The sequence below is a fragment of the Pipistrellus kuhlii genome, unplaced genomic scaffold, assembly GCF_014108245.1.
Source record: "Pipistrellus kuhlii isolate mPipKuh1 unplaced genomic scaffold, mPipKuh1.p scaffold_m20_p_3, whole genome shotgun sequence".
Lineage (NCBI taxonomy): Eukaryota > Metazoa > Chordata > Mammalia > Chiroptera > Vespertilionidae > Pipistrellus > Pipistrellus kuhlii.
The window spans coordinates 96,228,955-96,252,048 of record NW_023425529.1 but is presented as its reverse complement, the minus strand read 5'-3'; the positions used below and the strand labels follow the sequence as shown (position 1 = coordinate 96,252,048).

At 42.3% G+C, this 23,094-nt stretch overlaps 2 protein-coding genes and 1 long non-coding RNA gene across 4 annotated transcripts in view; all 3 read left to right on the top strand.

Moving 5' to 3' along the window:
* The first annotated feature begins 5,131 nt into the window (after window positions 1-5,131).
* On the top strand, window positions 5,132-6,048 carry LOC123653240. Its single transcript, XR_006742914.1, has 2 exons — window positions 5,132-5,240; window positions 5,355-6,048. It is a non-coding gene; the product is annotated as an uncharacterized LOC123653240 (long non-coding RNA).
* A 950-nt stretch (window positions 6,049-6,998) lies between these two features.
* Window positions 6,999-16,652, top strand: PEX26 (peroxisomal biogenesis factor 26). 2 transcript variants are annotated; one of them, XM_045588567.1, is made up of 3 exons: window positions 6,999-8,202; window positions 9,832-9,975; window positions 16,598-16,652. In XM_045588567.1, the coding sequence occupies exons 1-3, from the start codon at window positions 7,926-7,928 to the stop codon at window positions 16,618-16,620; spliced, it is 444 nt and encodes a 147-aa protein (XP_045444523.1). In that variant the 5' UTR covers window positions 6,999-7,925; the 3' UTR covers window positions 16,621-16,652. The 2 variants fall into 2 exon arrangements, with proteins under 2 accessions (XP_045444523.1, XP_045444522.1); XM_045588566.1 differs by lacking the exon at window positions 16,598-16,652 and adding an exon at window positions 12,364-13,687.
* TUBA8 (tubulin alpha 8) overlaps window positions 9,843-23,094 on the top strand; it is a 74,599-nt gene continuing 61,347 nt past the window's right edge. Inside the window, exon 1 of the mRNA XM_036456847.2 lies at window positions 9,843-9,975. The gene's annotated coding sequence lies outside the window, so the exon portion shown is untranslated. The remainder of the gene's footprint in view (window positions 9,976-23,094) is intronic.

The window sequence follows — 23,094 nt, the reverse complement described above, 5'->3', positions numbered from 1 at the left end:
TACATGCTATGGAATTTGCACTAACTTCCTTAAGCATCTTTATAACCATTGCTTTAAACTAACAGGTTGCTTGTCTTCATTTTATTTAGTTCTTTTTTGAAGATTCCTTCTTTTCCTTCTTTTGGGGGTTGTTTCTTTGTCTTCCCATTCTAGGTGTGTCTTTGTATTTTCTTATATGTATTAGATAGAAGTGTTATGCCTCCCATTTTTTGTGGTATGGCCTTATGTAGAAAGTGTCATGAGGGATCAAGTAGTGCAGTCTCTGGGTTCTTGAGCTGGATGATCTGGAAATGCCCCTGTGTGTGTTATTTGGGTTCTCCTGTTGTAATTGGGACTTGACTGTTAATGCCCATTCATTAGAGGGATCTCTTCTTCGATGTGTTGCCAGTGAGGTCAACCCCAACATTGTCATGCCAGTTGTTTATGCATGTACTGACAGAACAAAATAACACACAACAGGATCAAACCAAAAACACCACAAAAATCAAACTACTCAGTGCAACAACAGAAAATACTAAGAAAGAAAAATAAGAGAAAGCAAAACAAAGTAATAAGAAAAGAATACTAAAACCCATGCAACCAAGCCTGAGAGGGTATATTAAAAAAAAGGGGGAGAAGGAAGATGAAAAAAATGGCTATATGGAAGCAAGGAGGAAGCTAAAATAACTAGTATATGATGAAAAAAGAAAAGGAAACAGAAAATAAATGAAATAATAATGATGAATTTAAAATGTCATAAATATAAGATATAGATAGAAAAAGTAAAACAGAAAAAAGAGAAAAATAAAGAAAAATGAATAAGAATAGACAAAATTAAAATAGGATCAAAGGGTAAAGAGAAATTAGAGATATGGAAGAAAAAAAGAGAAGAAAGGGAAAAACAAAAAATCTACTCACCACAGACCAAAAAACAAAACCATACACACTGACACACTGAAAAATCTTTAGGTCTGCTATTTGTGGAGCTTGCTGGATTTTGCACTAATGTTGTTGAATATGGTCCCTTGGTGGATCTTTTCTGGGCCCCCTAGGAGCTTCTCTGATGCAGGTCAATGTGAATCACTATCCCTGGGCAACCTGATAGAGGCCTGAGAGGTTGAAAACCTATCGATAGTCCAGTGGGTAGGACTCATTAGCCCCGAAACTGAGTCTCACACTTTCATAGCTCCTTTTCTGAGCTGTACACCCTTCCCCCATGGAGCTGGTTCTGTGGAAGCATTATGGTTTTGTCCAGATGGTTTGATCAGACCCATATTGGGATGGTGCCAACAGCTTGTAGGAAGGAGGACGGGGCCCTTACTCTCATTCTAATGCTTCAGCTCTGTCTGGTGGGCTGGAAACTCCTCTCTGTCACCTGCAGGGTCTGGTGCTACTCTAGCCAGGATTCCACTGCTGCACCCTTTCCACAATCTCCACAGCCATTGCCCTCAGGGCCTCCTCTCTATCCTCCCTTCTCACCTACAGATCTGTAGACTCTCAGTCACCTCAGGTCCTCAGTTCAATAGTTCCAGGTCAGCAAAGGCTATATTTACCTCCCAGCCTTCAGCACAGTTCCAATCCCCAAGCCCTAGCAGCATGGTAGTAGTGGTAGTGGGTGAGTACACTACAGATCTGTAGGTGAGAAGGGAGGACAGAGAGGAGGCCCTGAGGGCAATGGCTGTGGAGATTGTGGAGAAGGAGGATCTGGACAGACATAAATCCCACTTGCGGCCAGACATTCCTGAGCTCTGAACCATCAATCAGCATCTGCCAAATACCCTAAGCCCCCATTCCTAAGTCCCTAGGTCCCTAATCAATCAGCGTGTGCTGAGTGCCCTAAGCCCCGCCCTCTATCCTTAAAGGTGCTTGTAAGCCCTTCGCTCTCTCTTCTGCTCATCTCCGTGGAAGCAGCCAGCAGGGGTACCCTTCCCTCCAATAAAGCCTGTGTCCTGCCATACCGGTCTCTGGTCTACCTTCTCTATTTAATTTATCATGATGGTGCCTCAGACTCGGGTGAACGTGGTAAATCCTCTGGCTATGCTAGGAGGCATGAACCTGAGTTGATTGGCCAGTTCAGAACCCCTCTGGAACCCTGCCGTACCAGGACACATGGGAATCTGGTCGCTTCCTTACCAGTAGGCCTCAGGGGCGACCCCCCCTCCCGGTTCCCTTGACCTGGAAGAGCCTCAGAGTTTTCTCCTCTACTCGGCTTAACGTTCTACGTTCACATTCTACGTTCTACAAAAGCCCAGGCGCCTGGCCGGGGAAACTCTGTTCTACTCCACGGGAAAGGTTTCAGGGTGACGACCTTGGGACCTTATCTACAGGTTGGCTAGGGGGAAAAGAAGGACCCCCCCCCCCCCCCCCCAACTTCTCCTTGTTGGCACTATCCCCTCCAGTCATGGGAACTTTCTCAATCCAGACGCCCCTAAGGTGTCTTCTCGCCAATCTCTCGACCCTTGGTCTTTCTGCCTACTTCAAACCAAAAACGCTCATTTAAAACGGCATTTTCGATTCCAATATCTTCCGCCAACCCACCTCGTAAAACGGCATCCCGATATCCACCAGACAAGGAAGCCTCAGAGATTTCCACAAACAGGCTTCCCCCCCCCCCCCCTCACTCTCCCATCTCACTCTACTCATGTTCCTCTCTCAGCTGCAAATCCTTTCTGCACTCTCAAACCTGTTCTCAAACCCCTTTGTCTTCTGACTGCTCTTTCTCTCCACGTGGCTGACTGCTGCCACATCCTTACAACCTTAAACCTGTCTTCTAACTAAGCACTTTTTCCCAGGTCGTGCGCCCGAGTGCGGGAGTCCTTGCTGCGGACTCGCAGGAGCAGTTTTAACCTTTTTTTTCCTTCAGCCTCGGTCGCTGCACCGTTTGCAGGTCCCTCCCTGGGTAGTCACTCCAAGTCCCACCCTAGTAGGATGGGGCATTCCTACCTGGGAATTCTAACCTCACCCACCTTTTCAGCCTTCCCCCTGCGATCCACTTTCCCCGATGTTTCTCCCCCGCCCTCCCCAGTGCCTGCTCACTCATGGCCCACCTACCCTGGCTCCTCCCCCTCTACACTCTCCGCCTTCCTTCCCCTGGCGCTCTCTGCTTCCCCATGCTATGCCCAGCAAGGGGCAAAACTGGGAAAAAAAGAACCTACTTCCAACAGTAACCTATTCTCCTCTTTCATATCACTAGTGAGGCAATTAAGAGCCCTACTCTTTTCCCCCTAAAAATAACATCTAGGTCTCAGTTATCTTTCAGTTCCAGATCGGTCTCCCACTCACTTGGACAATCCTGCCCCTTCAGAGACAGTCACCTGTTTGGCCAAGCCTTACCCAGAGACCTCCAAGGATGCTTGTTAGAACCCAACACTACACGTCTCAGAGGCAACAGCTGGCCTCCACCGGTAGGATTTCTCCATCATTGGATCCCAAAATTTTCTCTCCTAGCTAAGCCCTTATACCAGGTTTCCTCACCCTCCCTGGTTCGACAAGGACTCCAGGATACCCTTCTGGTCTTGGTCAGTCTTTCTCTCTTTCTCTCTTTCTCTCTCTCTCTGGTGTGTGTCTCTCTCTCTCTCTCTCTCTCTCTCTCTCTCTCTCTCTCTCTCTCTCTCTCTCTCTCTCTCTCTTCCAGACATCTCTAAACCTTTCCAACTACTTACTGATGAAAGACAGAGAATAGTCATGGGGTCCTCACCCAGCCCCTAGGTCCAGCCTTCACCCCCATAGCCTACCTGTCCTAACAGCTTGATCCCACAGTTTGGGACTGTAGCCCTGCCTCTGGGCTCTGGCTGCAGCTGCTCTTCTCATCAAGGAGGCCCAGAAGATCTGCTTCCAGCAATCCTTACAGGTCTTCTCCACCCATAAACTAAAGGAATTTCCGTCACACCAATCCTGACCTCTCCTTGCCCCCTCTCGCATGCAGGAACTCCATCTCCTATTCCTCGAGAGTCCTGACATCTCCCTAACCCAGCCCCAAGTCCTGAACTCAGCCACTCTCCTTCCTGCTGCCTCTATCCAAACTGCAGCAAAGCACTCCTGCCCTGAGATCACAGGCGGGACTCTCAGATTCCTCACTCTAATCCTGATTTAACTCTGTTTGTGGGTGAGAGCTCGTGTCTAGACTCCCAGGAATATCAGAAAACCCCCTACGTGACTGTAACACTCGAGCGGACCCTGGAGATGACCTTCATCCCTCTTCACCTCGCCCACACTGGGAGAGGCAGTCACAAGTGCCTGCTCTCCTGCTCCACGTGTGCAGCTGACTCATCCCAGGGAGGAATGCACCCCAACTTTCCTTCCCATCAAATGAAGGGGACACCTCCCAAGGCAGGACTGGCAGCTAGACTTCACCCATTGTGACAGTCGGCCTTGTCTGCCCAAGAGGGGGGGAGGGGGGTGTTTAAAAAAATAAAGTCAGTTGTAACAGTTGTAACTCAGTGCCTGGAATTTGTAGTAAGATATGCAGACCTCCCTCCAGACCTGGCTAGGAGATTGGTGTCATCAAAACCCAGCATCCTGCACTCCTGTTTGAAGTCAGAACAGACATTCTGCTTGAGGCAAAACAGGCCAGGTTGTGTAAACTACCTGAGAAATAGCTCAGGTCTTTGTCCTGAGGGGCCAGTCTGGGAGTGACATACCAACAGTGGGAGGGGTGGGGAAAAAGAGGTATAAGAGGAGGGACTGCCCCTCCATCGGGGCTCTTGCCTGGGTGTTTACCGGCTGCTGCATCTGGGTGTTTACCGGCTGCTGCATCAGCCAAGGTTTGAGCCCGATTCGAATCTGTAATAAACTCTTGCATGCTTAATCAAATTGGCTCCCGTGGTTCATCTCTTGGGGAACTCACTTCGTAACACCCATATGCCTCCCCACAAGAAGACCAAATATCTATCACCATGGTAGACACCCTGACAGGGTAGACAGAGGCCTTCCCTACCTGCAAAGAAACTGCTAAGGTTGTGGGCTTAGATCTTGTTTGTTTTTTTCCCTGGGACACAACCAGTTTTGGGGTGCGCGGCATGCTGGTGGTTATAGTCCTAATCTGCCCATTTGCATTATTAAAGCTAGAGTCGAGGGCCGGAAAACTACAACCCCCAGAGTCCCGCGCGCCGCTCAAACCATGCTGCAGAACCGCGAGAACTGGAAAGATAATGTTTATTCCTTGGGTGAGTGGCTCTGTTCTTGGGAAGTAGCATACACTCGCATTCTCCCAGGGCTTAGGTGCATCCGTACACGTTGTGGGGACAGAAAAGCTAGGCCAGGTAGTTGAGGCACACAGCCGTTCTGCACATCGATATAAACTGCTTCTCCAGGAGCTGGGCGAAGCTAGCTTTAGCCTTAGAATACTGTATAGCCCCTTTCTTTTCCTTGTCCAGGACTCGGCCTCCTGAAGGGTTGTGGACACGGCTGTGAGGACTGCCCACTTCTCCCAGGCCGAATAGGGCTCCCCTGGAGCCCTGGAGAGGGGCCACGTGGGGACGTCTGTAGAAGCCTCGAACCAGGCTGCTATGAAGAGTGATCCGTCGACAGCTGCAGTCACACTTAGGGGGATCGGGAGTGCCTAAGCAGCAGCAAAATGGTGTGCGTCGTCCTGTCGCGGCAGAGGCCGAAGCTCTACTGGAGGAGGCGGCCAATCACTTAGTGGTACACCTGGACTTCCGGGAGGCGCTGCACACCTGTCAGCAAGCCGGCCAGAGCCTGAGCAACTAGCCCTGGCTGATGGCCTATGAGCACATATATGCGGGGTTTGCCTGAGGAGAGATCAGCATTTCTAAAACCTGTCATTCCCAGAATGTACATAGGAAGCCTCTAACAGGCTGAAGTGCACATTCTGCAGAGGAGAAAAAGGAGCCTCTGAACAGAGCTTAGCCAATCCTTTGCTCCCTGCTCCAATCTGATGGGAAGATAGAATGTGTGTTGTATTAAATTATTTCAATAAGCAGTCTCAGTCCTTTCCTAGGTACACTCCCCATCCCTAAGTTGTTCACATCTAGTCTTGGCTGATGAGTTGGAATAGGGCTCTGGTCCTGCTGAAGAGCTGGATTAAAGAATAACCTAGAGAAAGAAAAATCTTGCCCTCCACTGCCTTTTCTTTATTTTATATTTTATTAATTTTTTACAGAGAGGAAGGGAGAGAGACAGAGTTAAAAACATCAATGAGAGAGAGTCATTGATCAGCTGCCTCTTGCACACCCCCTACTAGGGATGTGCCCGCAACCAAGGTACATGCCCTTCACCAGAATTGAACCCAGGACCCTTCAGTCCGCAGGCTGACACTCTATCCACTGAGCCAAACCGGTTTCGGCTCCACTACCTTTTCTAATGCTGCTAGCCTCTTCTGGAACTTGAGGAAATCATTTCTCTGTGGGTTACAATATTGGATTAGATCACACATTAAGTGATGGGTAGAATAGTCAAAGCTGAGGAGCCCTGGTTGTGATTTTAGGGATTGTATGGGGGCTTGTTACAGTAAACGCTGAAGACTGTGATTCCTGGTCTTATGGAAATGTAACTGGAGGTATTTCATTGGCTGGCATTAAGGCCAGTGGATTCCCTATACCACACTCAGGCTCCATCCCCATTTCTTCACACAAACTGTTAGTTCCAGCTCTCTTTCCATCCACACACCTGTGTTGCAGGTATATTTTTCTAATTCTGGCATACAAAGAGGAAAGTACACATGCATACAAAGATGTTGGGCAAGCCCAGTGGTCGGCAAACTCATTAGTCAAAAGAGCCAAATATCAACAGTACAATGATTGAAATTTCTTTTGAGAGCCAAATTTTTTAAACTTAAACTTCTAATGCCACTTCTTCAAAATAGACTCTCCCAGGCCGTGGGATTTTGTGAAAGAGCCATACTCAAGGGGTCAAAGAGCCGCATGTGGCTCGTGAACCGCAGTTTGCAGACCATAGCCCTAACCGGTTTGGCACTGGCCTGTGGACTGAAGGGTCCCAGGTTCAGGTCAAGGGCACATGCCCTTGTTGTGGGCTCATCTCCACTGGGGAACATGCAGGAGGCAGGCAATCAATGATTCTCTTTCACCATTGATGTTTCTATCTCTCCCTCTTCCTTCCTCTCTGAAATCAATAAAAATATATATTTTTCAAAAAGATGTTGGGTAAGAGTTGATTTGCCTCTAGCAGATTTATAGAACTTTTAATTTCTAGAAGGGGCAGTTTTTTCTACATTGGGGCCCTTTAGACCAATTGTAATTGTGAGGGCACTTTGAATACTAATGGGGAGGATGGAAGTGATGGCTGCTAAATTGGAAGGTGGAAAAGAACCAGTGTGGAGATGTGAATGAAATGGAGAGGGACCGCTTCTAAATCTGAGTTGGTTTTTCTGCTGACAGTTCCTTAGAAGTAAAATGCTCCTTGTGTGTTGTGGGGATCCAGGCCCTGGCAGAAATGGATCAGTGGCGGGAAGTTATTTCCTGGGTTCTTCGGTATTACCAGGTCCCTGAAAAGCTACCCCTTAAAGTAGGTCCTTGTTACTGACTCATTGGATCATTCCAAAAATGAAGACTTTTGTTCTCTTCTGAATCAGTGCCTCTCCTCTTCCATATTCCCTTCCATTTTCCTCCAAATCTGATTTTTTTTTTTCAAACCTCAAAACAGCACTAAAGGATGAGGAAAGAGGGATTTAAGAGTGGGTCAAAGGAAAGAGGAAGAGTAGAGGATACTGGAATAGGAGATGTAAAATGGGATGACAGAGTGAAATGTCATAGTGGAAGAGAACTTTTTGCTACTTTCTAAAAATTCCTAATTCTTTCAATGTCAGCAATCCATAAGGGAGGACTGGAGGACACAGGGGAGGAGTTGGATAAGAGAGTATAGTGGTTATGAGAAATGAACCAACTGTGGAACACTGACCTTTTTTGGGGGGGTGGCGGGGGGGGGGGGATTGGATTATTTTGGGCTGCAGTGTTCTTTTATACAACAAAATGCAAGAGCCTGGAGCTATGCTGGAAGCGGCCAGTACCTGGATCCAAGACCCAGACAATCAGGGTCTTCCAGAATACAGAGCCTTGACAGAACTTTACCTACAGCAGGTGCTACTGCCTCTGGGCTGCTTGTCAGAGGCTGAGGAGCTAGTGGTGGGCTCTGCAGCCTTCAGTGAGGAGCAGCAGCTGGATGTACTCCAGGTCATCAGCATAGCAAGGCAACAGCAGAAACATGAACACTCTGACTCTAAGGAGGACCAGAAGCTAAACCAGGAAAGTAGGATATTATCCTTCTGCGGCTTTAAAGTGTAGTTGTGGGCTTTCCTCTGGGCCTTGGGGTCCATCATGACATTCCTGGGAGTTTGGGAACAATTCTTTCTATGAGTAACTCCCAAATCACAGAATCAGAAACCAGTTGAGTTGCTTAGAAAGTCCAGACATGCTGAAGTTGGTAGTGGAAAGAAAATCTTCATATGGGAATATGTTGCTGGGTCTCAGGACCTTGATTCTTTTCTCCTAAAAGTCACCATCTCCTTGGGGTCCTCTCATTAGATCTCTTGCCTGTACTATGCTGGGCTAGGTAGGATGTTATTCCTTTAAATGCTAATGCAAATGTAGACACAGCTGAGATATGCTTGGGGATAGCCAAAAGATAATGAGAAACTAACATGATAACTTGGTAACCTGACTTATGAGGTAAAAATTACTTATCTTCAGTTTGGGTGCCTCTGCTCAATCTCCCATCTGCCTCACTCATCAAACCTCTTGGGTGTCTTTTCCAGTGATTGATGTCCACCCCCTTCGTGGACAGCCCACCTCTGCACATTAGCGTGCAGATTTATAGACTAGCTTTTGTAGAGAAACCACTTCAGGACTCAATACCACACACTTGGGGAACTGGCAAAGGGGTGGGTTTAAGTGTTGATTTGTTACAAAGAAACTTAAAAGTTCCTCCAGACCCTTCCCCTGGTTCTTTAATCCTTTTCATCTCCTTTTCCTTGAGTGATCTAGACTTCTAGACTGTACATAAATACGTTTAAGTGCAGAAATTCACTGTTTTCTAAAGCAGCTCATTTTATCAATGGCAGTTTTGTAAGGAAATTGTTCTTTATCATGAATTTCAGTTTCTAATGTATTGGTCATAATATATTCGATATAGAATAGGTTGAGTTCCTTTCTTCTCCCCCCCCCCCCCACAAGGGCCCTTCAGCTGTATGAGACTGTAATACTGTTGTCTTAAGTGTTGTTGTGTATGAGTGTGTGTGTGTGCACACACACACACACGTGCATGCTAAAGAGCATGAACCTGCTGAGACAGGATCACTTTTTTGCAAACAGGATATGTTGGCTTCAGAGATTACCTATGACCCCCCCAAACCCTCTGCCCCTCCACCCATGGGGAGGAGGGGGAAGAAAGGGGTTTGATGGCAAATTCAGAGTATTCTATCAGGACTGGGCACCACTTGTTCTAGGGTTGGTAGTGTTCATGTTTATATTCATAATCCAGGACCTTTGAATTCTTCACTATGTGTGGTAAGTGCCCTTTATTTTCCTGCAATATTGTGATAATCAAGACCTATTGTTCTGTGTAACTCTATGCACATATCTTAGGCTAAAATATAAATAATGTTATAGAATAGGGTATTTAGAAAAACACCAAATATGCCAGATTTTCCTAGCTGAGTAGATGTGGTGTGTCAAAGTCTTCCCCTAGGAAATGATAGTCTGGTTATATAGTCCTTAAAACATTGTTGAAGCTTCGGAATCTCCTTTAGAACCACTTTATGAATTACATGAGTTATAAAATTACCTTTTATTCAACTCTTATAATCAAGCTCAAAGCTCAGATTTAGGGAAGCTGGTTCCTGTGACTTACCTTACAGTTATGTTCTGTCTCCCTGCCCAGACTCCTCCCAAAAGTTTCTGTCACTACTGATGTTGCTTCGCAGGCTTTGGGACTCTGTAGTGAATCACTTTGTTTCCCTGCCCTTCAAAAAGAGCCTCCTGGCCACCTTGATTCTCTGCCTCTTGGTGGTGAAGTTTGATCCAGGTGAGTGATGAAGCCTACCTCTCCTGCCCTTCCTGGAGAAGGGGCAGTTTGTCAAGGATTGGGCCTGTAGGAGCCCTTTTGGGGATGGAGGTACCTCCTGTGTCATTTCTTTGATTCTCTTATATAAGGAGGAATTGCTAGACCTGAGCAAGAGCTGGCCCAGACCACCTAGGAGAGACTAGTGCTGTAGTCTATGAGAGCAGTTTGGAAAACGTCTAACCTGCTGATTCTTGAACATTGAGTTTGAGTCATGACACATCTATTTTATCATGTACTTTATGCAGGATTGAACTCTGAATAGAACTTCAGAGTTAAAAAAAAAATCTTCCTCATCATATGTTTAAAAAACTTAATTTAAACCATATTAAATTGTAAATTAAATATTTGTACATTTAAGACATGTGAAAAATAGGAAAAATTTAAAGAAGAGAACAAATCACCTATAAGTCTGCTATTATAATGGTTATACTTTCAGCATTTTTTCTCTGTGTAGACATATATGGATATAAGTAAATTTTGCATATGATAGGTATTTTTTGAAACATGGTCTTAAATGGCAAAATAATATTCCAATTTACAGAAAGTCCTATAATTAATTTTAACAACTCCCCATTGCAGAACATTTTGATTATTTTGTATTGTTTTCTTCAGTATTGTAAAGCAAACAAGCTCCCTAAGTACTATTTGGGAACAACCTTGGTTATTTCCTGAGGATTAATTCCTCAGACATGTAATCATTGGCCTCCTTTCCAAAGGATAGGAGTTCACGCTTTTAGATTCTTTTTTCCCCTCTATGTGAGTTATGTCTAATCTCTACTCTTCTCATGAATTTAGACTTAGAATACAATTATATAACTTTTAAAACTGGAGAAAAAAACTTTATTCCAGTACTTTTCTTTCTTTCTTCTTTCTTTTTGGGTTGAGAAACTTGAAAACCACAGAGAAAAGTGACTAGCCCAGAATCACATACACAATTTGTCTTTCAAACTGCCAGTTTTTTATTTATTAATCATTAGGTTTCCAATTCTCTTTCTCTAATTCAGTGAGCTTTTTTTTTTTTTTTTTTTTTTTTTTTTTTTGTATTGCTCAAAGTTTTCTTTTCACCCCTTTGCTGAACACATGAACACAGCAGGAATTCCCTCTGAATAGCTCTGTATGCTTTGGGAAAGAATCACTAATTATCCTCAGGTAAGCTAAGATAGTTTGTATTCATTCATATCTATCCTCTGACTTTTAAAAAATTTATCTTTATTGACCCACTGTGTCCTGCTCCCCCCATCCCCAGGCCTTCACCCTGTTGTTCATGTGTTGGCTTTAGCTCAAGCAATTACTTTGTCTTGGCAGACACTGACTTTCTCCATTGTTCCAGAGACTTGTTAAAAATTTAGGAAAACTTTTATGGTTTTTTTTAAAGCCCTTTCATTTCATAAACCCTGGTCTCCTAAGAGCAGATGGCAAGAGGCCAATTGAGCTTGCCGTTGGCAAAGCTGCTCAGACTTCTTCAGAAGTGCTCTGGCTGATGGTCCTGACCTTCATTAGTAGTCATGACTCATTATAGTGGTGTTGTTATGGGAAAGGAAGATTCATGAATGGGCTGCAATTTGACCTCCATAAAAAGGATACATAGAAGGTAGTATGTCAATAGTTTTCTTTAAAAATAACATTTTCCTTTTTAAGAAAGAAAACAAAATATCAGTTAAAAAATCAGGAATTCAGTCCTGGCTGGTGTGGCTCAGTTGATTGGAGCACTGTTCTATATACTGAAAGGTGGCAGGTTTGATTGTCGGTCAGGATACACATCCACGTTGAGGGTTTGATCTCCAGGCAAGCTCAGGAGGCAATTGATCAATGTTTCTCTCTCACGTCAATGTTTTTTTCTCTCTCTTCCTCCTTCTCTCTAAAATAAATTTTAAAAATTAAAAACAAATCAGGAATTTAAATAATGAAAAGTCCAAAGAGGCGAATTTTGCTTTAATTTCAGGATATTTAAGTATGATAAAAATAGGTAATACTGTCACATGGCTCCAAATTTAAAAGATTTAGAAATGAATTGTAATAAAAAGTCTCTTCCCAAATTCAACTCACCAGAAGTAGTCACATTAGCAGTTTTTTGTATATCAAAAAGGTAAAACATAATCTATTTGAATTTTTTTCTCAGCAAATTTAAGATCATTGTAATCCAAACGAAGAAAGTATATTTCAGAGAATATGTCCTAGAGAAAGTGGAATTCTTTATTGTTGAAGAAATAACATTAAGCATCAAAATATACTTCCAAAAGAATCCTTATTTATGTTCCCAAGTTGGTAGAATTCCTGAGGGATGGGAAATGGGACTAAGGTAAGTGAATAGTAGTCCCATAAATGACAATGGTATTCTTTTCTCTGTAGCATCTCCTTCTTCCCCGCCCTTCCTCTGCAAGCTGGCTCAGCTTTTCCATTGGATCTGGGAGGCTATGTTTTCTTCCCCTACTAGCTCTCCATCTGTGACTGAGTGGTCTTTCCCATGCACCTCAGCCTCTCCACTCTCCAGAGCAGAATAACTCATCCATGGCACCAATTTCCTGTTGCTGGCTGGGCCCCTATGGAAGTGGGGCCAGCTTAATTCTAGGAAGAGCTAATGCAATCATGTGTACTGTCTTGGCTGGTGTCAGGTCATATGGAAACAAAGTGGGGCCGGAGGGCTGAAGTCCTCCAGAACAGTTTCCTCTTATACCCAGAGATGCCTTGTTAGGAGAAGTTTGGGAATGGAGAGTATGTCTATGAAACATTCCATCTTCTTGGCAAAGGCAAGGAGTTGATTTTTCAGTCATCGTGTGAATAAAGCCCTTGAACATCTTACCCTTGAACCAGGCCTTTAGTTAGACAGAGTGCCACCTGAGAGGGCCTCTTCTCTCTTATGCTCCTTTTCATGGATCTGGCCTAGTTGTTTATCTGTACACAATTTCCATGATTTTGCAATTGGTTCAAAAGAACCTGGGCCCAATCTCTATTCAGACTAGAACATGACTTTCAGAATCACACAGGTGATTACTGAGAACAAAATGAGTCTGCTTCACTCTTCTCACTGGGTAAAGTGATCTTGCTTGGTGCTTCTTGGGCTTCAGCTCAGTTTTCCAGGTGGCCAGTAGCCAGCCCCTGTTTTGTTATACTCAGTATTGTTACCATCTCTTTCCCTCTTGTGAAGCCCTTCCCCTGCCATGCAGTAGTATTTTTGTGCTTTGTCTAATGGTTTTTTCACCAATTCTGCCTGAATCCTTGCTTTCTGGTAGACACTTGCTGGTTTCTCCCTTTCTATATCTTATTCTAATTATAATTTATTATTTGTATAATGCAGATGTTTTTCTGCTTGTTGTGACCTTGAAAAGTAGGCCAGCCTTAGAGGTTAATGATCTGAAAATGGAACTGGGTAATCAGGGAAGCTGGAAGGAATGTGCATAGAGGGCTGGGAAGAGGGGAAACATGGGTTTTGCAGGCAGTAAACAATTTTATTCCTTGTTAGGGGGAGGACATAATAGGGCCTAAGAATTTGAGCACCTGAAATATTTCAGCATTGACCACAAGAATCTTACATGTTTCTGTGCAAGTAAACGTAAAATATTACTGTGCCATCAAGATTATGCAGGTTTTCCAGCAGGAGCTGGCCAAGCAAACCATCCTCTGCCAGGAACTCTGTCAGTGCTGATGCCAAGAATAAAGGAGGTGCTTTTAGCTTTTTGTGCATTGATTTTCAAGAATTGCAAGTCAACAACTTTTGTAGACTTAGTACTAAATAAGAATGGAAACTCAATTTTTATATTGATTGCATGTTGAAATGATAATGTTTTAGAAATATTGAGTTAAATGAAATCTATTATTAAAATTATTTTCACTGTTTCTTTTTATCTTTTTGTGGGGCTACTAGAATGTTTAAAATTACATGTGGCTTATATTATATTTTTCTCAGACAGTACAGTTCAACACACCTAGTACATCAAGTTCAGAGGGGATGGGAATCAGAAAAGCAGCATTGTATGGTGGAATATTGCAGGATGGAAAGATCAACTGTTATAACACATTTTTTTTTTTTTTAATATAAGCTAAGGAAGTTGAGAGTTAGGGAGGTGAATTGATTTGCCCCAAGTCACATAGGCTGAATAAGACCAAGGACACATGACCCTCAAGCCTAGTGTTCCTTGTACTGCATCATGATTCTACAATACCTCCCTTTCCCTAAAATCACTTGCTCTTTGGCTGATGCTTACTGTTAATTAATATGCAGGTGTATCTGGGAGGGGTAACTTCTGCTAGAGCTAGTTGATTAGTTCTACATGGTTCTGAGAGAATATAACATAGAACAGATATTTTAAAATTTAGGTATGCTGAGGAGAGCCAGAATGGGTAATACTTTTCTGTGGTCAGATGGGAGGCTGTGGAAGATGGCATGGGGTGGGGAGGAGAAATTAGGCTACTGCGGGCAATCATGGGTGGAAATAGGGGAACAGTAAAACAAATAGTGCTAGTGGAGGATGTAGGGTTCTGCTTCTAGACAGGGGTTAGAAAGGACCAAGAAGTAGTTTATAGCTTTGTGATCTCCATTCTATTGCATGTATTTGTTAATGCCCCTGCTTCCCAGCTACTATTTCATGTCCTTTCTGTGATAGTGACTCCATCGCCTCATAGTTATGACATTTTTGTTGCCTCCAGGATCTGTGAGTTCATTGAAACTAAGAAGTATGGTCAATGCCATGTTTAAGAGTCATGTTTGGATCCTCATTCCACCACTCTCGTTGTGTGACTGTTGAAAAGTGATCGAACCTCTCTCAGCCTCAGTGTTCTCATCTGTGAGTGACTTCATACTTCACTTTGGATTAGTAATTGAGATCCTACTTATGAAGTATATGTAGAATGTTTAAAAATATATTAAAAATATATGGTACAGCCCTGCTGGCATGGCTTTGTGGATGAGCGTTGACCTATGAACCATTTATATTCCTCCCTGTTGGGGCACATGCCCAGATTGCAGACTGGATACCCAGTGGGGGACGTGCAGGAGACAGCTGATCAGTGATTCTCTCTTATCATTGACTTTTTTCTCATTATTCCTTCCTCTCTCTGAAATCAATAAACATATATTTGAAAAATATGGTACAGAATTCAAAAGTTTCTAAAGAGTATTTCAAAAGGAAGTCTTTTTTTTTTTCTACCTCCATTCCATACCCCCCTGTTTCCTACCCAGAGGCCTCCACTGTTGTCAGTTTGTTTACCCTTCCAGAGCTAATCTCTGATATTAAGCTTTTCTTTCTCTTACATAGATGGTTGGATACTACACACATTATGCACTCTGTCACACGTTAAAAATGTTAATTTTGGGTAAACTTTTATCAGTTCATGTAAAATTATCTCATTCTTATTAGTTGTGAGGTATTCCATTGTGTGGTTGGGTCACAGTGTATAAGCCCCATCCCCATTCCCTTCTTTACTATATTAAAACTTCTCTACCCTTTCCTAAGCTTAGAAGTATATAACCCCCAAGTTTAAGATAATAGGTAATGATCATGCCTCTTTCCTCTTACTTCCTGACAAACAGAGCAGTCTGTATAGCTTTCCTGGTAATTACCATAGCCACAGTGGAGAGATAAGAGCAGGCCCTTTACACTCTGGACATTCAATATTTTCTAAATGTAGAATGGCATTAAAGCATTCTCTGCTATCTGGTTAAATCTGCCAAAAGAAATGGCAGAAAGAGGAAGGCCTGACATGAATTGCAAATTGGGCAACTATCCACTACCTCACCCTCTTTTCCTATTTTGCATAAGAAAGCCTCTGGGCTAAAGGACTTTTATTACCAAAGCCCACTGGTTGGGCTGTTATAATCTGGTGCTCTTATTCTCTGGCTTCTTTAGGCAAGCTTCCTACAGGTTGGCCAAGGCCTTGGTCACAACCCTTCTGTAGCACTTCTATAGAACTTAATTCTTGGAGTGTTTGAAAGAAAAAGGTCGGGCCCTTTTCTCCCTATGGACAGGGAAGAAGCGAAATTAAAGGCAATGGGAATATTGTCTCTAGCAATCTATGAAATCCATCTCTGTGCAGGGATCTAGACATTGTTTGCCAGCCTCTAGGTCTCTTGATAAAACAACATATATTTTTCTTATCTTAAAACAATGCATACATATTTTAGAAAATATTTATAAAATATGGGACTTGTGACCCTACCCCTCAGAGATAAGCATTGTTAATAATGGTTGATTATCTTTCAGTTTTAATTTTTTTAAATATCAAAACTTCTTGGTAGCTCAGAAGTTTGAGAACTTGTAAAAAATAGCAGTTTGCAGACAGACTGATATATGCATGAGATGAATTAGCTGGCTCCATGAAGAGTCCTCTACTAAAAAAAAAAAAGTGGGATGATCTAGGAGAGGGGAAAGCAGGGACTGTGCAGGTTATTATTTTCTGCGGTGGCTAAAGAGCTTGAGGTGTCAGTGAGTACTAGGGAGCCCATAGTGCTCACTTTACCAACAGGGCCAGACCTCAATAGTGAGATTTTATGACCCACTTCTAATTTTAATACTGACCAAGCACATATTTGTGTGTGTGTGTGTGTGTGTTTTATGTCTGAAACTTTGTTTCTCTTTTCCTTTCATAGTATGTCAGGTTACCTACATCTAGCCAGATTCTTAGAAAAATAATGTCTGAGTTGAGAAAACGAATTTATGTTGGCTCTACTGCACTGCCATATGCATTTTAAATGGAATTATCTGCATTAGTAATAATGGATTATTAATTATGTCTTGTAATTTAATAGTTGAGGACTTCTTAAAATTTAATTTAATTATTTTTATAATACAATTTTGTTTGTTTGTTTAAAGTATTACATGTATCTCCTTTTTCCTCAGCCACTTCTACCCCCCAGGAGAAGTCCTCACTGTCCCAGTGTCTGTGCTCACATTCATATAAGGCTTTTAGTTGATCTCTTACCCAGCCTCCCTCCCTCCCCTCACCTCGCCCTCCTGCCTTCCCTCTGAGGTTTGATGGTCTGTTTGGTTTTTCTCTGTTTCTGGATCTATTTTTGTTCATTACCTTATGTTGTTGATTATATTCTACAAATGAGTTAGATGATGTGATATTTATCTTTCTCTGACTGCCAAGGTCATTTTTAACACTCTTCCCCAGCTGCTATTTTGAAGAGCTTCTTTGAAATTTTTAACATACCCTTGTCACTTTTGAACTATCTGAGATGGGGATTGACAGCATCCTATCTAATAAAAGAGTAATATGCAAATTGACCATGCCTCCTATATACCCACAAGCCATGTCCACTAGCCAACCAGAGAGAGTATGCAAATAAACCCAACCAAGATGGCCACAGCCACAGAGAGCAGGAGGGAGACTTGGGTTTCCCCAGCAATGGAAAAAGCCAAGCTTTCCACCTACCTTTGCTGGCCTAGGCCTCCACTCAAAGGTACAAAGTTTCAATTATAGAAGGTAAACAAATTCAAACAGAAATGGTGGCAAATAAAAAAGAAGGAATTCTCATAATTTGCAGCAACCTGGATAGAACTAGAGAACATCATGCTGAGTGAAATAAGCCAGTCAATGAAAGAGAAATACCACATGACCTCACTCTTTATGGATATTAAAGAACATTATAAACTGATGAACCAAAAGACGGATATAAAGACAGTAAAGCAACAAGCAAACTGTCAAATTACAGCTGGGAGGGTAGGGAGATCTGGGGGAGATAATAGATCAACCGAAGGATTGTATACATGCATATAAGTACAACCAGTGGACACAAAACTCTGGGGAGGAAGGGTATGTATGGAAGCGGAGGGGGCAATGTTAAAATATGTACACAGATAATAATTTAATTTAAAAAATATATTAAAATGTTAAAAAAAGAAAAAAAAAAAAAAGAAGAAATGGTGGCAGCCATGGAGCAAGCAGGTGGATTGGGTTCGCTCCAGGATACAAAGTTTCAATTGTAGAAGGTAAATAAATTCCAGATACCAGGGCCTCCACTTGGAGGTGTGGCTGACCTGCTAACCACAACAGGCCCCTCGCTCAGGCTGCCCCATGCCCCAAGGGAACCCCCACCCTGATCCAGGACAACCTTCAGGGCAAACCAGCAGTCCCCCACCCATGCACCAGGCCTCTATCCTATCCAATAAAAGAGTAATATGCAGACTGACCATGACTCCAACACACAAGATGGCTGCCCCCATATGGTCAAAGATCCTGCCCCCATGTGTACACAAGTTGGCCACCACAAGATGGTAAGCAGGGGAGGGCAATTGAGAGGGACAAGTCCTGCAAGGAAGGGCATTTGGGGGCAAACAAGCCTTCAGGGGAGGGCAGTTATGGGTGACCAGGGTGGCAGAGGAGGGAAGTTGGGAGTGACCAGGCCTGCAGGGAAGGGAAGTTGGGCGGGACCCAGGCCTGCGGGGGAGAGCAGTTGGGGGGACCAGGCCTGCAGGGGAGGGCAGTTAGGGGCAAGAAGGCTGGCAGGGAAGTAGTTAGGCATTAATCAAACTGGCATCAGAGTGGTTAGGGGTGATCAGGCTGGCAGGCAGAAGTGGTTAGGGTTCAATCAGGAAGGAAGGAAGGCCAGCAGTTGGGCGCCAGCAGTCCTGGACTGTGAGAGGGATGTCCCAGATTGGAAAGGGTTCAGGCTGGGCTGAGGTACACCCCCCTCCATGCATGAATTTTTTAAGACTTCATGATTTTGATTAGTAATTGAGATCCTACTTTGTTTATGATTGAAAAATAAAAGAACTTTTGCAGAAGTATGACAGTACAGAAAAAAGTCACTTTAATAATAACATCTGGCGAGGATGTGAAGAAAAGGAAATCCTTGTGCACTGTTGGTGGGACTATAAACTTATATAGCCACTATGGAAAACACTATAACTGTTCCTCAAAAAAATTAAAAGTAGTAAAAAAAAAAAAAAAAAATTGGGAAAAACATGGCGACAGAATAGATAGACCTGTTCTGAGCCTAGTCACAGAGCAGATAGAAGGAGTGCCTGAGAGTCACTCGGGGAGTGTTTGTTGGCAAGCTAAGGGATAGCAGAACTCTAAGAGAAGGTGGAGGACTGCTGGATGAGGTTCCCTAATCAAGCAGCCCACACTGTGGCAGAGACATCTCCCAGAGCTATTATGTAAACTACTTCATCTTGCAAGGAAAACTGGATCTTATCTGAGGCCTGAAAAAGCCACAACTGTGGAGACAACCAAACAGCTTTGAGGCCCCAATCGGCACAAACACATGGATTCAAGGGAGCTCTTCACTCCACCATGGAAAGGACAGAGAGAACTACATAAACAGACATCCTGAAAAGAGAGACCACGGAAAGACAAAGAAATAGGCTGCATATGAAAGAAAAGCAGGAATCACCAGAAAAGGAAGTAAACAAATTAGAGGCAAGCAACCTATCAGATCAAGAATTCAGAGAAATGAGAGGAGGCCTGGAAAAACCACCGCAGAGGAGACCATCGAGCAGCTGAGACACCCCAATTGGCGCAAACACGTGGATTCAAGGGAGATCTTCAATCATCCACGGAAAGGAGAGATAAATCAACACAGGAGAGACACATCCTGAAGAGAGACCATGGGGAGACAAAGAAACAGCCCACAAATGAAAGAAAAGCAGGCATCACCAGAAAAGGAAGTAAACGCGTTAGAGGCAAGCAACCTACCTGAGCAAGAATTCGGAGTAATGATCTTAAGATGGCTAAAAAGAATGGAAGACAAATTTGACAATATGAGTAAGACGCAAGAGGAAATTAAAAAAAAACAAGAGGAAATGAAGATGACTCAAGATGAAATGAAAAATGACATCGCTACTATGAAGAACTGAATAGAAAGCATCAAGAGCAGACTAGAAAAAGCAGAGGATCGCATCAGTGAGCTAGAAGACAAGATGGAAAAAAATACCCAATTACAGCAGCTTCTAGAAAAAAAAAATTAAAAAGCAGGAGGAGAGCCTACAGGAGCTTTGGTACAATGCAAAACAAAACAATATTCGAATAATAGGGGTTCCGGAAAAAAAGAAAACCGAGGTAGACATGGAAAACGTATTTCAAGAAATAATAACAGAAAGCTTTCCTGAGATAGAGAAGAAAAAACCCACACAAATCCAAGATGCTCGCAGAGTCCCAAGCAAAATGGAACCCAGAAGACAGAAGCCAAGGCACATTACAATTAAATTGGCAAACAACAATGTCAAAGTAAGAATCTTAAAAGCAGCCAGACAGAGACAGAAAGTTACATATAAAGGAACCCCCATCAGACTAACAACTGATTTCTCAACAGAAACTTATCAGGCCAGAAGGGAATGGGATGAAATATACAAAGTCATGCAAAGGAAGGGTCTGAATCCAAGAATACTGTACCCAGCAAGACTATCAATCAAAATTGAAGGGGAAATCAGGAGCTTCACAGACAAAAAAAAAGACTAAAGGAATTTATCTCCACCAAACCAGCAATGCAAGAAATGCTAAAGGGTCTACTGTAAAAATAAAGAAATAGGAAGTGAAGAAGGAACACAGGGGTAAGGAATAAAAATGGCGTCAAATGAGTACCTATAATTAATAACATTAAATGTAAATGGTTTAAATGCTCCAATCAAAAGACATAGGGTAACAGATTGGATAAGAAAACAAGACTCATGCATCTATTGTCTACAAGAAACCCACCTCAGAAAAAGAAATGCACATAGACTGAGGGTGAAGGGATGGAAAAAGGTTTTCCAGGCAAATGGAAATGAAAAGAAAGCTGGGGTAGCAATACTCATATCTGACAAATTAGATCTCAAAGTGAAGGACATAACAAGAGATAATGAAGGCCACTTCATAATACTAAAGGGAGCAATCAAAAAAGAAGAAATAACCCTGGTAAATATATATGCACCCAATACGGGAGCACCCAAATACATAAAAAAAACTGCTGGAGGACATTAAGGGAGAGATTAATAGCAATACAATCATAGTAGGAGATTTTAATACCGCACTGCCACCCTTCGACAAATTATCTAAACAAAAAATCAGCAAAGAAATATCAATCCTAAATGACTCACTAGACCAGATGGAATTAATTGACATCTTCAGAACATTCCACCCCAAAGCCACAGATTATACATTCTTCTCAAATGCACATGGGACATTCTCAAAGATAGACCACATTTTGGGGCATAGGCAAAGTCTCTTCAAATTCAAGAAGATAGAAATCATATCAAGCATCTTCTCAGACCATAATGGCATAAAACTGGAAATTAACTGCAATAAAAATAATGCAAAGAAATCAAACACATGGACACTAAACAGCATGTTATTAAACAAGGACTGGGTTACCAGAGAAATCAAGGAATAAATTAAAAATATCCTGGAAACAAATGACAATGAAAACACTACAATCCAAAATCTATGGGACACAGCAAAAGCAGTTTTGAGAGGGAAGTTCATATCCTTACAAGCCTATTGCAAAAAAAAATAGAAAAAAGGTAACAAGTGATCTAACTCTACAACTCAAAGAATTAGAAAAAGAGCAACAAGAAAAGCCAAGTGTAAGCAAAAGGAAGGAAATAACAAAAATCAGAGCACAGATAAACGACATAGAGACTAAAGAAACAATACATAAGATCAACAAAACCAAGAGCTGGTTCTTTGAAAGGATAAACAAGATAGATGGACCTCTAGCCAGGCTAACCAAGAAACAAAGAGAGAGGACCCAAATAAACAAAATCAGAAATGAAAGAGGTGAAATAACAACAGACCCCACCAAAATACAACAGACTGTTACAAAATACTATGAACGACTCTACTCCAACCAACTGAACAACCTGGAGGAAATGGACATATTCCTAGAAAAATACAAACTTCCAAAACTCAATCAGGAAGAATCTAAAAATCTCAATAAACCAGTGACTTGGAAAGAAATTGAAACAGTCATCAAAAAGCTTCCAGCAAACAAAAGGCCAGGGCCAGATGGCTTCACAGGAGAGTTTTACCAAACATTCAAGGAAGAACTAAAATCTATCCTCCTCAGACTATTCCAAAATATCCAAGAGGAAGGAACACTTCCAAACTCTTTCTATGAGGCCAACATCACCCTAATACCAAAACCAGATAAAGACAACTCAATGAAAGAGAATTACAGGCCAATATCCCTCATGAACATAGATGCCAAAATACTCAACAAAATTCCAGCAAATCGACTCCAGAAGAACATCACAAAGATCATACACAATGACCAAGTAGGATTTATTCCAGGAATGCAAGGATGGTACAATATCCCAAATCAATAAACGTGATACATCACATAAACAAATTGAAAGATAAAAATCACATAGTCATATCAATTGATGCAGAAAAAGCATTCGATAAAATCCAACACCCTTTTCTGATAAAAACTCTCAACAAGGTGGGAGTACAAGGATCATACCTCAACATAATAAAAGCTATATATGATAATCCCACAGCGAACATCATACTCAATGGGCAAAAACTAAAACCATTCCCACTAAGAAAAGGAACAAGACAGGGATGCCCACTCTCACCACTCCTGTTTGACATAGTACTGGAAGTACTAGCCATTGCAATTAGACAAGAGGAGGAAGTAAAAGGCATCCAAATTGGAAAAGAAGAAGTAAAGTTATCCTTATTTGCAGATCACATGATATTGTACATAAGACTCCATTAAAAAACTAATTGACTTAATAAATGAATTTGGCAATGTAGCAGGATACAAAATTAATGTCAAGAAATCCAACGCATTTCTATACACCAACAGTGAAAATGTAGAAACAGAGACTAAAAAAGCAATTCCATTTACCATTGCACCAAAAAATTAAGATACCTAGTAATAAATTTAACGAAGGAAGTAAAGGACCTATATGCAGAAAACTACACGACACTGAAAAAAGAGATAGAGGAAGATGTAAGGAGATGGAAGAACATACCATGTTCATGGATTGGTAGAATCAACATCATCAAAATGTCCATACTTCCTAAAGCAATCTATAGGTTCAATGCACTCCCCATTAAAATACAAACAGCATATTTCGCTGACCTAGAAAGAACTCTCCAAAAGTTCATTTGGAACAATAAAAACCCCCGATTAGCCACAGCAATCCTGAGAAAGAA